This window comes from Nuphar pumila, chromosome 2 (assembly GCF_984573655.1).
Source record: "Nuphar pumila chromosome 2, dmNupPumi1.hap1.1, whole genome shotgun sequence".
In the NCBI taxonomy this organism is placed as follows: Eukaryota; Viridiplantae; Streptophyta; class Magnoliopsida; order Nymphaeales; family Nymphaeaceae; genus Nuphar; species Nuphar pumila.
In genome coordinates this window covers 127,855,113-127,870,683 of record NC_143250.1, presented here as the reverse complement: position 1 = coordinate 127,870,683, position 15,571 = coordinate 127,855,113, and the positions used below count along the sequence as shown (strand labels likewise).

The 15,571-nt window shown below is 36.8% G+C and overlaps 1 protein-coding gene across 4 annotated transcripts in view; it reads right to left on the bottom strand.

The window, feature by feature from the left end:
* Positions 1 to 13,476: 13,476 nt before the first annotated feature.
* LOC149847067 (neutral/alkaline invertase 3, chloroplastic-like) overlaps positions 13,477 to 15,571 on the bottom strand; it is a 28,754-nt gene continuing 26,659 nt past the window's right edge. For all 4 annotated transcript variants that reach the window (XM_089996780.1, XM_089996783.1, XM_089996781.1 and 1 more), the window contains 3 exons: positions 14,810 to 15,303; positions 14,676 to 14,724; positions 13,477 to 14,190 (listed from right to left, as the gene is read on the bottom strand). In XM_089996780.1, the coding sequence (XP_089852906.1) occupies positions 13,867 to 14,190; positions 14,676 to 14,724; positions 14,810 to 15,303 (867 nt within the window). In that variant the 3' untranslated portion in view covers positions 13,477 to 13,866. The remainder of the gene's footprint in view (positions 14,191 to 14,675; positions 14,725 to 14,809; positions 15,304 to 15,571) is intronic.

Sequence of the window (15,571 nt, the reverse complement as noted above, 5' to 3'; positions counted from 1 at the left end):
AAACCCTAAGCGATACAAAAAAAAATATGGGCAAAAAAACTTATCATCACGATATCTAACAATATTTGAATTAAAACCTTGACTTATTTTTACTGATATATATATATATATACTCCGCCTGTGTATAACTGTTTAGTTATACACTTTCGGTCCCAAGCCCGGATAAAGAAGGAGGGTTGCGGTAGGCCTGTGACAGCCAGCATAAAAACTTAGTCATACCCTATGAATATGAACCAATATCAGAATTTCGTTGGGGCGTTCCCTACTGAGCGACGCGTTGTACTCTATAGGTTCGGAGGCAGTGATAAATGGGCAAGGGTTGCTAGGTCGTCGCCCGGAAGCGACGCGTCACACCGGCTTCCGGGTGTAGTGTCAAATAGGCATGGGTTCCCTCACTTTGTTGGACGGGTGGGGGTAAAGAAGTTAGTCCAAGACCATAAAATTAGGTTAGCCACTTGGAACATAGGGTCTTTAACTGGTAAGTTGGTAGAGTTAGTAGATGCTATGTGTAGGAGAAAGATTGATATTTTATGTCTGCAAGAGACCAAATGGGTAGGTGAGAAAGCAAAAGTGATAGAACCTTGGGGATATAAGATTTGGTATACAGGAATAAATAGGAATAGGAATGGAGTAGGAATTGTTATGAGTCATGAGTTTATAGATAATGTAGTTGAGGTCCGTAGGAAGGGTGATAGGATTTTACTTATTAAATTAGTATTAGGTACGGATATTATTAATATTATTAGTGTTTATGCACCTCAAGTAGGTTTAGATGATTCCATTAAGCGTCAATTTTGGGAAGATTTAGATGGAGTAGTACAAGGGATATCTTATAGAGAAAGGCTTTTCATCGGCGGTGACCTTAATGGGCATGTAGGCATTGGTAGGGATGGATTTGAGAGTATCCATGGAGGCTATGGTATAGGAGAAAGAAACAAAAGTGGAGAAAGAATTTTAGATTTTGGTTTGTCCTATGATATGATCTTAGCAAACACTTGGTTTAGGAAGAGGGAGTCTCACCTAGTAACATTTAAAAGTGGGGTTAATACAAGTCAGATAGACTTTTTCCTACTTAGAAAAAGAGATACGGATTGTTGCATCGATTGTAAGGTTATACCATGAGAAAGTGTACCTACACAACATAGAGTCTTAATTTTAGATCTTAGAATTAGACAAGGCTGCAAAAGGATAGACATAGGATAGATCCTAGAATTAGGTGGTGGGCACTAAAAGGAGCTAAACAAGGAATGTTTGTAGAGCGGGTAGTTAAGGAAGTTGATTGGTGTCTCGAGGAGGATTCAGAATCAATGTGGAATCAGATAGCGGGTGGCATGAGAAAGGTGTCTAAGGGGGTATTAGGTGAGTCTAAAGGCGGTGCACCGCTAGGTAAGGATACATCATGGTGGAACGAGGATGTCAAATTAGCTATTAAGGTTAAAAAAGAGTGTTATAGAAATCTAAGTAAGAGTCGTGATAATGAGAATTTGGAGAAGTACATAATAGCAAAGAAGAAAGCTAAAAAAGTAGTTCGGAACGTGAGTGATAAGGTATATAAGGAGGCTTATGATAAGTTGGATACCAAAGAGGGCGAGAAGGATATTTATAGGCTTGCAAAGATGAGAGATAGGAAATCGAGGGATCTGGGTATGGTTAGATGTATCAAAGATGAAACACAAAGGGTTTTAGTCAAAGATGAGGAGATCAAGGAGAGATGGAAAGATTATTTTGATAAGCTATTTAATGAAAGGCATGCTCAGGATCTTGGAGACTTGTCCATTCCTTTTCATGAGATGAATCGTGACTTCATGCGCAAGATTCAAAAGAAAGAAATTGCAGAGGCTTTGAAGAAAATGAAATCAAGAAGGGCAGTTGGCCCAAATGGTATACCTATCGAGGCTTGAAAATGCTTGGGAGGGAAAGGTTTAGAATGGTTGACAAATCTTTTTAACAAGATTTGGCGGACAAATAAGATGTCTAATGAGTAGAGGAAGAGTACTTTGGTGCCTCTATATAAGAATAAAGGTGATATACAAGATTGCACAAACTATCGTGGTATAAAACTCATGAGTCATACTATGAAACTTTGGGAGAGAATGATTGAGTCTAGGTTGAGGAAGGTTGTCATGATATCGGAGAATCAATTTGGTTTTATGTCTGGAAGATCAACTATGGAAGCTATACATCTTCTTAGACAACTTATTGAGAGAAATAGAGAGAGGAACAAAGATTTGCATATGGTTTTTATTGATTTGGAGAAGGCATACGATAGAGTACCTAGGGACGTTTTCTGGTGGACAATGATGAAGAAAGGTGTTTCTCTTAAGTACATTAGTATAATTAAAGATATGTATGAAGGAGTAGTAACCAATGTCCGCACTTGTGGAGGGGTAACAACCAATTTTCCTATAACGGTTGGGTTACATCAAGGATCTGCTTTAAGCTCTTTCCTATTTGCTATAGTGATGGATGAGCTTACGAGATCAATTCAATAAAATGTGTCGTGGTGTATGTTGTTTGCTGATGATATTGTTTTGATTGATGAGTCTAGAGCTGGGGTTAATGCTAAGTTAGAATTATGGAGACAGACATTGGAAGCAAGAGATTTTAAGTTGAGTAAGAGTAAGACAGAATACATGGAATGTCGGTTTAGTAAGCAACGAAGTAGTGATGGGAGTGTAATGAAGCTTGGTGAGCAAGAAATACCGGTGGATGATTGTTTCAAATATTTGGGATCTATCATTCAAAAGTATGGAGAAATTGATGGATATGTAAATCATAGGATAAAGGTTGGGTGGATGAAATGGAAAAGTGCAACTGGAGTGTTGTGCGATCGTAGAATGCCATTGCGGTTGAAGGGAAAGTTTTATAGGACGACTATTAGGCCCGCTTTACTATATGGTACGGAATGTTGGATTGCCAAGAGACATCATATTCAAAAAATGAGTGTAGCTGAGATGCGTATGCTAAGATGGATGTGTGGAACAACAATAAAAGATAAGATTCGGAACGAGGAGATATGTAAGAAGGTAGGCATTGCACCCATTGAAAATAAGATGAGAGAGAATCGTTTACGGTGGTTTGGACATATTCGGTGAAGGCCTAATGATGCTCCAGTTTGAAAAATGGATAAATGGGAAAATATATTAGTTAAAAGAGGTCGGGGTAGGCCTAGGAAGACATGGATGGAGGTGATAGGAAAGGATATGAATGCTTTGAACCTCACCGAGGACATGGCATTGGATAGAAATGATTGGAGGAGATGGATTCATGTGGAAGACCCAAAATGATTTTCTTTTTTGGTTCATATCGCCGACTCCAATTGTTTTGGGATGAAGTCGTAGTTGTTGTTGTTGTATATATATATATAATCAAATTTTAATTGATAGTGTGCATAAATTGAGCCATCTGACTCATCTAGTTTCTAAGGAATCTGATTGAGAATGACAAACAATTTCAGATTCTTACAAATCCTTGCTTCTTTTATTTTCTTTCTCACCTTTGAATTGCCTAATTTCTTTGATCAACTTTTATATTTTAACTTTGGACATTGGTTTTAATGTTATTGTTTTGTTTGGATTTGGTATTAGGTGGTATGAAGCACATATAATAAGTATTAGCCTAATGATTAGTGGGTTTTAATACAAGGAGTAGATATCTTTTCACGCCTTAATTATAAATTTTATAATTATTAATTAATAAATGTTACGTTAGCAATATGTATCCTATATATATATATATATATATATATATATATATATATATATATATATATATATATATATATATATATATATATATATGTGATATTCTATTTTGCTAGCAAATAATAAGTTGTCTAAATATCGGCTCCCATTCCCTCAAGGGTGTCTTCGGATTCAGGGATTGTGGGAATTTACTTCTAGGGAATGAATTCTCAAGAGCTCGAGTTCCTTCCTGAAATTGAAATTTAATTTGATTCCAGTTCCAATTCAATTATATATATCTACTATCCACAGAGTAGCTGGATAACTTATTTCCCATCCCCATTATTATTGGAATTCTTCTAGGTTATGGCCTGAGAGGTTCCCACATTTTCTCACTAGATCTTTATTGAAAAGGTTTACAAAAAATAGGAAAATTAACAAATAAAAAGTACAAGAGAAACTGAAAGGAGCAGCAAATTTAAAGGAGAATTTGGGAGAGTTTTCTTGATACTTGCCTAGAGCTAGCTGGTAAACGAGCTGAGCTTGAGCTGTTGAAGCCTGCCTGCCTTGCCTTGTGCTTGTGGTGAGCCGAGTCTTTTTTTTTTTTTTGGTTGGGGGAAGGTGGGGGTGTGGGGGATTGGATTGGTGAGCCGAGTCATGCTCGATATCATGATGAGTGCAAACGAAATGAGCTAAGCTCGAGCTGATGGTGCTACTGCTCGGAGCAAAGAACACAGGCAGCTCGACGACTTATCACATCTATTCAAACGGAAAATATCAGCAACTCTGAAGCAGACTGCAACAAAAGCCACAGCATGAAAAGGAAGAGGGGGAGGGAGACGGACGGGGACAGCTTAAAAGGGGCTGGCAGCAGACCAGGAAATTGTGGCTGCAGTCGATGGCGTTTGTCTGGAGGGAACTGGACGTGGAGCAGAGCCAACTGGGGATCATCGTAGGGCGTGCATGCACTCCTCGATCTCATCGACGGCTGCCACCCTTCCGTACCCAACCCCCTCACCGTAAGTATCTAGAGATGGCTTCGAAAATGGCGCTCACCATACTAAGTCAAAGAGCATATATATATATATAACACGGGGGACCCCCCCAACGGCCGAAAGGTTAGATAAGCTTGCTGTGAGGTATGCACCTTGCTCGCTGACGTTGACACACTGTCCTCTCTGTCTCTCTCAAACACACACTCTGTCATCTCTCGGAGTGTGTCCGTGTGTGTGCGTGCCTGCGTTGGATCCTGCACTCCCTCAGTGCTTGTGTGTCTGCATTGGATCCCGCCCTCTCTCGAACTCAGTGTCTGCATTGGATCCCACTCTCTCTCTCTCTCTTTCTGTGCATGTGTATCTCCTTTGGATTCTGTGCCACATCACTACGGTTGTCATCATCAGTATTAATATGATCCTGTTCTATTAGGATTGGGTAGCAATTCTTTACTTAATAATATAGTTTATCCGAACGTGGTTACTCTGGGATCGTGAGGTCTGACTTTGTTAACAAAGTCATTAAAGAACTGTTTCTCTCCCTCAAAAAATAAGCCGTTGAAGAACTGTAACCCTAGAAAAAATTTCTTCACCACGATGATGATGGTGATTTTCCTTTATGATGATAATGATCATCATCACCATCTTCTATCCTGTTTCTTCTTGAGGGTTTTTTTCTATATACGTGGCGTTTGCTATGATAATCATCATCGTCATCATGGTTTTTACTATGATCATCATACTGATGAAGACATATGCGAGCACAGGTAGTTTGGGGGGGTGGATGTGTTAGCTAGACTTGAATCACATGCCTATCCCTCTCCTCCAGAAAAAAGAAAAAGAAGGCAAAGTTCGACTTATGACGCCTCCTCATTGCCTCTAGTTTTCTAAAAAAAGAAGGGAAGGTAAAGGTTGGAGTATGGATCCCATCATTTGACGTAGAATGGGTTTCATCCTACACTTAATCCTAGCCATTCAATCAACGGCTAAGATTGGCCTATATTTTCACATGGATGTGGACTGATCTTAGCTATGGAGTTGTTTTAGTTGGACGGCTAGGATATGTCAAAGGATAGGATCCTTTTTATAAAAAGGTTGTAGGTGGCAAAATTTGAGGGGGATGGCATGATAGCCGCCCATACTGAGTGGGACGCGCGGCTAGGATATATATGTCAAAGGATGGGATCTTAAACAAGTTGGATGAATGGCTTTTTGGGTATTGCAGTAATATGTAAGTCGTTGTTTCTTGATGCTTCGTGTGATAATATATATATATATATATATATATATATATATATATATATATATATATATATATATATATATATATATATATATATATATATATATATATTGGTTGGTTTCGAGTTGGTTGATAAATTTAAATGACTTGGTGAGTCTTAATTGTGCGAGCCAAGTGTTTTTAAGTCAACTAGTTGGAGCAGTTGGATGGACTTTACCGGGCTTGGGCATGTCAGAATGAACTATTATTGACATCATTTGGTAGATTTCTTTTTGAATTAAAATATGAAATATATATAAAAATAGGGCAAAACACCTTCTTCATGCGCTATACATTAATATTAATAATATTATTATTAGAAATTAAAAACTTTATTTAATAGGAAAACGTAAGTAAACACTGTAACAAAGATTTTGTATTTGTTATTATTTGCTATTCAAAATGGGGGACGGTCTTCAAGAGGATTTCAAATAAATACAATCTTTTAGTCCTAATAAAAAAAAAGTAGTATTACAATGATAACTGACTTAGAAGATCCCCTAAAACATGCTAGAGAAGGCCACCTTTTATTCGTCCCAATCGCCTTCTGTTATGGAGAGACCAACTCCAGTGTAAGTATGCCAATGTGCAAAAGGATCGAAGATTATCCACTATGCTCTAGTGCTTAAGGCCACCCTGGTTAACTGCCAGCCTCCTAAAATAGCGATGGAGAAAGAGGATCCAAGTCAACGCTAGCTGTGTTCTCAACTCTTCTAATATGTTGTGTTATTCTATTTTTTTTTTTGGGGGGGGGGGGGGGAATTCAATTTAAGGGCCATCTTTTTTAGCCTAATTCTAAATATGGGCCTCAAGCTTCTCAAATTCAAATATAAACAAGGCATGCATTTTCAGTTGCAGCTGTTTACTTTTTCTTTTCTACGAGGAAGAATGAGTATTTTTTCATTTTTCAAGGAACAATACAAGAAATAAAAAAGGAAACGCGTTATCCAAAATGATAGATGTTGACTTGAGGGATATTTGGCAGTTTTCAGGAAAATTTTGGTCTATATTTGAAATTCCAGGAACATAAGGCCCATATTTGAAATTAGGGACAAAAAAGGTTGGCCCATAAAGGGAATTTTCTTATATTTTTGTTACATGATACAAGACTTTATGGAAAAATAATTAAAAAGTTTATGATTTTAGGAAACTAAGCTTAATAAAGACTTTTAACTCCTCTTTCTAGTTTAGTTGTTGCTAAGTAAGACTCCTCTTTTTGACCACTAGAGGGTGTTTTGGTTTATTGGGTTAACTTAATTTTAGGAATTATAATTGGGCTCTACCCCATACTCCAAATCTACAAATAGAAGCATGTGAATCCCTTTATGATAAATTAATTGAATTATGAAATAAATTTAAAACTTCTAACTCTCTCCGGACGTCCCTCTCTCTAGACGACTTTCTCTCCCCTTCCTCTTTCTCTCCTCCCATATTTGTCTCTCTCCTCTCTATGACTTACATGAACTTCAACTCTCACTAGAAGGCTTGTTTCTAGCTCCTATACGACGCCATCTAAAGGTGTCATTTATTCTAGTAATCTGACTTGGTACTGCTCTTCAACCATGGTTATGTTGGTCCAGCCTCTTGTTGGTATTCTCATAGGTATCCCTAACTTAACATAACTTTTGAAGCCTTGTTGAACCCTCTCACAACTCGAATCTACCTGAATGCTCAAAATTGCACTTACTGAGTCAGTGTTGTCCACGTACAGGGAACATCCTGACTTTTGAAACTAACATGCACCTATCACAATGTCTCTGCTTCTTTTCAGACCTTATTTTATGTCCCTAGAACCTTCCCTAACTCAACCAAGTCATGGTTGAGCCCTTGACCCAACCTTTCACCTGTAGAACCCAACTACCCAAAACAGACCTATCTGATTTAGTCGTTTAGTCATATTTAGACTATGTGACCATTACATGTTTTTTCAGCCTTTTCACGTGTTTCAGACCATAACCAATTGTCATAGTCCACTATACACATCCCTACATAGATCTTAGAGCCTTTGGTTCATATCCAAACCCCTCATATTTTGGATCACAAAGATCAAAATTATTGGTTTCTGCCTACAACTTGTGGTCTGCTTGTGCACGCAGTTCGTAACTCACAGGTCTCAAGAACCCAAATTACATGCCTAAAATTTGGGTCATAACACAAACAAAACACTTACATCATTGGTCAACAAAGTATCCATGTAGAAATCATTCTCGAGCAGCTCTACAGTGGGACTCTTTATACATGATTGGTTGTTATCAACTTTTTTTTCCTTCCTACTACCACATTTTCTTTTAGATGACATATCGCAAAAAGCCTAAGATATTGTAACAACCCAAAAAATCATCCTAAATATCTTGATTTTCTTTTAAGTGAAAGATGCAAGGCCTTATCAATGGCAATGCTACAATCGAAGTAAGCACTAGGGGCCCGCCTATTCAAAGTTTATTCCAAACATGAATCAAGCCCAAAATGAGAGATCTCAGGCTTGGGTGTCACCCTGAGAGTGTGGTCAACAACATAGGTTGTCACCCCAGCAAGGGCGTCAAACTGGGTTGTCATCCTTACTTAGGTGGTTTGGATCCAAATTAATGGATCCAGACCCAGAAATGACAATTGGACTAGCATGGGTGATGACTCAACCTGGATCCAATTTAGATCCAAAGAATATGGGCAACAACCTAGAATGGATTGGATATGTGTCCACTAGTGAGAATGACAACTTGGCTTGAATATGATCCATATCTAAATAGCTCAAATGACAATTGAGTTGGATCTGATCTAAATCCACTCAGTATGGGCAACAACTTGGGTCCAGATCCATACCAAGGATGACAACTAGGGTTTATATCCAAATATTCTACAGAAAAAGTGGGATCCAGGTCAAAACCAAAGATGACAACTGAGGTTTGAGCAAAAATCTGTACTGGATCTGGGTCCAAATCTAGATCCAAATAGGGTAAAAACCTTGTTTTGGGCACAACTTTGGATTTTTATATCTATTTGAAGAGATTTTGGTTTCCTTTGAAAGCTTATGATATCCTCTTCGATTTTATTTTGGATAAAAACCCTAAAAACATGTTTTTTTAGGATAAAAATATATTTAAAGTAGATCTAATAGTTTTTAATATAAAATATCAATGTTTCGAGAAAGCAAACATTTGGATAAAATCCATATAATGTTGATTGGTCAAAATTGGGGTGTCTACAACTCTTTAAATTCATTTATCATGATTATATTACTACTATTAAATATTAAGTCATCAATATAGAGGCATGTAATTAAGATATCACCATCATCATGCATTTTCAAGTAAAATGCATGAACATATAGGAATTTTGAGAACTCATTGTCATGAAAATACTTGTCAATTCTACCATTTCAAGCTCTAGGGACTAAGTTCAATATATAAAATATTTTATGCAATTTGTAAACTTTGTCTTAATGCCCCTTAATGATACACCTGATAGTTGCTCAACATATACATCTTTTTCACCAGCACAGCAATTACTCATGTGGTCAACCATGTGGTCAGTAGGGTCCTATGTCAAGTTGAAGACCCAAGATCAAATCCCACTGGCATATGGTGCCTGTTGTTGATTTAACACAGTTGGGGCACATAAGGTTGGATGGTCGTGTCTTCAACCTAGAGTTTTACTTCACAAGAAAGTGTGCCCATTAAATGACCCCATTCTCGACGAAGGTTCGTTCATCATCACAATATTTTCACCATGTTTATATATATATATATATATATATATATATATTTAAGTTAGCTATTTAAGAATGTAGACTTAATATCCATTTAAATTATTTTTCACTATCTTTGAGTAGTCATACAATACTTACCAAATAATACCCAAGCTAAAAATGAGAGCAATGACTCATTGATCGTCAAATTTGGCTCTTTGCTTATAATATTTCACCATCGTTCTTGCTTTGAACTTCTCTACCTCACCTTTTTCATTTTTTTTTTCTTGTATACTCATTTGCCATCAATTGTTTTTGTGAGTTTTTGGAAAATTTGTCAACTCCGATATTTTGTTCTTCTCAATAGCTTTATTTTTTTATCCATTGCCTTCCTCGATCTTTTGTCTGGGATAACTTTCTCATAACCTAAAAGTTCGTACACGAGCAAAAAAAGTATGTTCATTGTTACTACTTTCAGTTTAAAAATAATATCACTTAAGCTCCTTGTTTTTGTGATCTTTTACTATTATAATATGATTTGGACGTGCTCTTGGGGCTTTTAGAGGTGAAGATAATTGAACATTAATTTCTTCCTTTTATCTTTGGCTTCTTTTACAAGTCTAACCACAACATCATTTTTCATCATTTTTCATTATTTTTCCAACTCCTTGAAAATTTTTTATCAAATTCAACATCTTTATGACAAACTTCTTATCTTTCAGTAAAGTTCATATGCCTTTAAACTTTTATGATAGCCAATAAAGACAAATTTTTTACTTCCGTTATCTAACTAGGTTCACTTTTGATTTGGAATATGAGCATACCTAATGCAACAAAAAAACCTAAAATACCTAATACTTGGCTTGTAACAGCTTCATGCATCTTGTGGAGACATAAAATGGATATTTTTAGTAGAACATCTATTCAAGAAATATACCACACATGAATCCACTTTGGCCCAAATTTCATTAGGTATATTTTTGTACTTTAACATACTTCTTGTCATGTCAAGAATTGTTTAATTTTTTCTTTGCATTGCCTCATTTTGTTGGTTTGTCTAGGGTACCTCTTGCAAAAATTATCAAAATCCTTTCGAGTAGTATCTATTACTTCTATCTGATCTCAAAACTTTTATAAAATGCAAATTTTGTTTTTCAACTAAAGTTTTGGATTGCTTAGAATTTGAAAAAACATCCAACTTTCTTTTATAAAATAAACTCATTTTTTTTAATAAAATCATCAATGAATGTGAGAAAATATTTGTTCTCTGTGAAATATATTGTACTTAGTAGAGCACATACATCTGTATCGATTATCTCAAGAAGTCTTTTTATTCTTTTTGAAATGCCACATGAGAAGCTCCCTCTTTCAAGGACACATCCCTCACAAACTTTATTAATAAGATGGTCAATTGGGGGCAGTCATTTCACCATGTTTAATTATGCAACAATTTCAAACCATCAACATTGAAGTGTCCAAACCTCAAATGCTACAATGAAGGTTTTTCATGTACACAAACACTCAAGCATTTTAGCACATCATTGTATATCTCAAGCAAGAGCATTTGATTCTTTAACATGCTAACTTTAGCAATCAAATTATTATTTTGATCTTTGATAGTGAGGGGTAAATCTTTTAATTAAATATTATACTACTTTCTTAATGGTTGGCCAAGCTCAAAATATTGTTCTTCATGTTTAGAATATAATAAGCATTGAAGATAAAGTCATATTTATTATTCTTCAACTGAATCAAAATTTTACCTTTTTTTTTCAACAAAAGTTGAGAAGCATCATCAATGGTTACTTTGTCGTTGACCAATTCATCAAGTTCCACAAGCATCTCCTTCTTTCCCAATATGATTGCTAACCCCATTATCAAGATACTAAAGAATTGCATTCATTAAGGTATCCTTCTTTACACACCAACAATAGACTTCAAGACACCTCATCAATCTTCTTTTTTTATTAGTCCTTAAATTTGCATTTGATATTAATATAGCAATACTTCTTACAATTGAAGCATTGAATATTAGAATGATCATACAATTATCAATGACTCATTCTACCACCACGACCTCTACTTGCTTGTGTTTGTCATATTCCAATCTCATTATTGGCATTACAAAGCCATATCAACATCTATTTGATTGACCACGGCCTCTTCCTCTGGGTCCACCTCTTATTTTTCTTAAAGACATCTTGCTTTGCAAAACTTATTCTAATGAGAATCAGTCTTCTTTGCAAATCTTTTCTTATAAACTTGAAAAGAGTTCATGAATTAATTTATAATCATAGTTTTTAGATCTCTGGACTCTTCTATAGTTACAACAATGAAATCAAATTTTGTATTCAAAGATTGTCAAATATTTTTTACACTTCAAATGTCTCTTTTTTAAAATTGATTAAAAACCATTATAACTCTTGAAAAATGGTCTTATATTGACTCACATTCCTTCATTTGGAGAGCTTCAAACATGACTCTTAATGTTTGAAGGCAAACTTTCTTCACATTTTTAGCTCTTTTGAAGTAGTTTTGAAGAATCTTTCGTGTTTACTTTGAATTGATTGCTGATGCAATATCTCAAAAATGAATTATGCACCTTGCTAAATAAAAAAGAGAGAATTCTTATCTTTCTATTCACATTGAGAGCATTTTTGTTATCTTTTGATAGAGTAGTTTTCACTTGAGCATTTACTGGTTCAGTATATGTTTCATTGACTATCTACCAATACTCTTGAAAACCCAACAACGCTTTCATTTGGATACACCAACTCTTGTAATTATCTTTGGACAAACAAGGAACTTGAGATTGGTTACTTTTTAGTTAGTAGTGTACTCAACTATGTTCAACCAAAAGGACTAGTGACTTGTTTAAACTCTTCCAACCCATACCAACAAGAAAACAGTAAAGATTCTCCAGATCTAAACCTGAGTTTAAAGCTGGTTGATCATAGATTATAGATAACTAGTTTCATCCAGTTCACGTAATATCCTCTTCCACTTTTATAGAAATGGCTGCTTGAAGCATCTTACAAAGAGATGGTTAGAGTTGCTAGTCTCCATATTAAGGATAGAAGACATCTTCTCTAAGGGTCAAAGATGCCTTTTTAATTGTTTAATCAGAGTATTGCTGCTATAAATAACACATCAAAGGTGGTACTAGGTTCATGTTTTTTCAGGAAAATGAACTCTTGTTTATTAAGCACCTTCGGACTTGCTTAGAAACTAAACTAGGCTGAGTTGGTTTAAGAAAAAGAAATTGTGCACCTCCCTTGCCTAATCCAAGGGTTGAGTCCCAGTCAACGTGACAGAATGTTGAGGTTGACCTTATCTAGGCTGACTCAGCTTAATAACAAGGATTTGGATTTTAAAGGCATTCCTTATCCATCTTAGCCTGTGTATATTGTTGGACAGCTTTAAACCTACTCGACCAGATTCAGGCACAGCCTTCTGACCAAGATTCACTCCACACACACACACACACACACACACACACACACACACACACACACACACGTGTGTAAGGTTGAACACCAGCCGCACGTTCACACAGGGCAAAAAAAACACCTTTTAGAAGCAATCAGCAACCGCCGCTAAAGACCCAGAGGGTCTTTATCGGTAGTTTCCCCCCACTGCTAAAAGTCTTTTAAAGACTTTGACGCATGCACACGGTCCATTGCGCGCACGATGGATGACGTGCGCGCGTTGGCCACTGTTGGCAGCTACTCTCTTCTTGTGTGATATATATATATATATATATATATATATATATATATATATATATATATATAGAGAGAGAGAGAGAGAGAGAGAGAGAGAGAGAGAGTACAATGTTAATCAAATTCAGTATGAATAACTGGTAATCTCCGTCACACAGAAAAGCCAAAAGAACATTGAACATGCTATTTTTTTCTGTAGTTTTTTATTAAGAATAATATACAAGCGAACACAGCATTCTTGTGACATAAATAGCAATGATACGGTGGAAAAGGAAGATCAATAAGGTCAGATAGAGGAAGATAAGTAGCCCGCTTGAGTAACTTAACCACGGCAAAAGAGGTGCAGTATCAAGGCTACCATCTTTATTGGATGGCTTTCACGGAACCGTAGGAACTGCAGCAAGCACTTGACCCATTTTCTAATTGATGTGAAACCATCCAACAGACTGCCAACATCTAAATACACTGATCACTTACTTTTATGCTTGCTTTCTCTGAATTCTCAGACAATGTAGCTCTTGTTGGCCCTCCGACCCCGTTTCCTCTTGGGGTTGGCATCTAGCATGCAGTAGAAAGCACTCACCAATTCAGCATCCTCTTCACACGTGAGAATCTTTGCAGCTTCTGGGTTTCTTAGTAAGAGCTTTGCCACTAGAAGGCCGGCAATAGACCATGTCTGATATAAGCGCGCTTGTTTCCCAATGAGACGTCCTTTCTTTGTGTCATAATATTCTGGCCATCGATCTCTTGATATTCGCCTCTCTACAACCTCAACTGCTTTTGCTGCCACCTCCAACCTATTCATCTTTATGCATGCCACAGTCAGCTGCAATAAGACCACATGTATCAGAGTTCAAGCAGGAGGATTTCCCCCAGGGATTCGAATCCAAGATCCCTCAGTTATAAGAGTGCGACTACCATCTCATTCGACTAATCTCAAGCAATCTTAGTAGCTATGTGTGTGTGTGTGTGTGTGTGTGTGTGAGAGAGAGAGAGAGAGAGAGTCAAACATCACACTGCATGAAGATTATTCACAAAATTTGGTTCAAGAATCAAACTGAATGCTGTTCCAAACCAATCCAAGTTTTGCAAAGACATGACTCAGGTTTGACGGGGTGGATGATCCCCTCAATACCCAAAAATCTAAAATGTGTAGTTTTCCTCTTCGAGCTACTTATCGCACGAGCATCCCCTGATGTATGATAAAAAGAGCTTGATGTTCAAATATTTAGCTCTAACAAGGAAATCCTAACTTCCATTTTTTTTAATTACAAATGCAACGTGGGAATCTTATACAGAAGTTGGCATTACCTGCCAAAGTAATGTAGGCCACGAACCACCATTATGATATGACCAAGGCCTGCACCACCAACAGAAAATAAATATGCATACATAAAGTAAATGACAAAGCAAGCTGAATTTCATCATAAGGATGTCAAACTTACGTGTTTTTTGGATCACTGCCAGTGATGATTCTCCACTCTTCACCTTCAAGAGCAGGGTAACAGATCTTGAATGGCATCTCTGCAACTAAGTCAGTCCATTTTGCCTCAATCAGGTCAAGTATAGCTTCAGACTGCTCTTTTGTAGCTAAACTACAAACTACAGACCACAAGTTTCCAAGAGAAAAGAAACGGAAATCCATGTGAGCTGGTTGTAAATTCCCAATCAAATACCCTCCTCGATTAGGCATCCATTCCACTAACCAAGGGGGAATCTGATCCGGATAGATGTTGAACTTGTTAACAGCATCATAAGAGTACTCCTCAGTCTTGTAACGATAGATCTCATTGAGTTTCTTCATATCAACCCAATAATACTCTCTTATATGGAAAGATAAGGCTATGAGCCGATTGTTCAATGCTCGGATGAGGTCAGCTGATCCATCCTCAGGTGCAAGCATTTCACGGGCACAGAGAAGAGCTGAATAGAATAATGCCTGTGAGAAATAAGAAACAACAAACCAGTTAGGTGCCACTTCCAGCATCTCCACTTCAGGGGAGTGCTCACTATGAAAGATGAACGCCAAAATAGAAAACCATGATTGTGCAGAAAGATCCAAGCAGAGGGAATCCACAGAGAGAGTTGAACAGGTATACATTCAGACAACTGATGTTAGAGAGATCAAGTTGACCAATCCTAATTTTTGAGGAAAGGAAAGGGAAAGTCAAGCTAAAATTTCACAAACAACAATCCAAATCCAACCC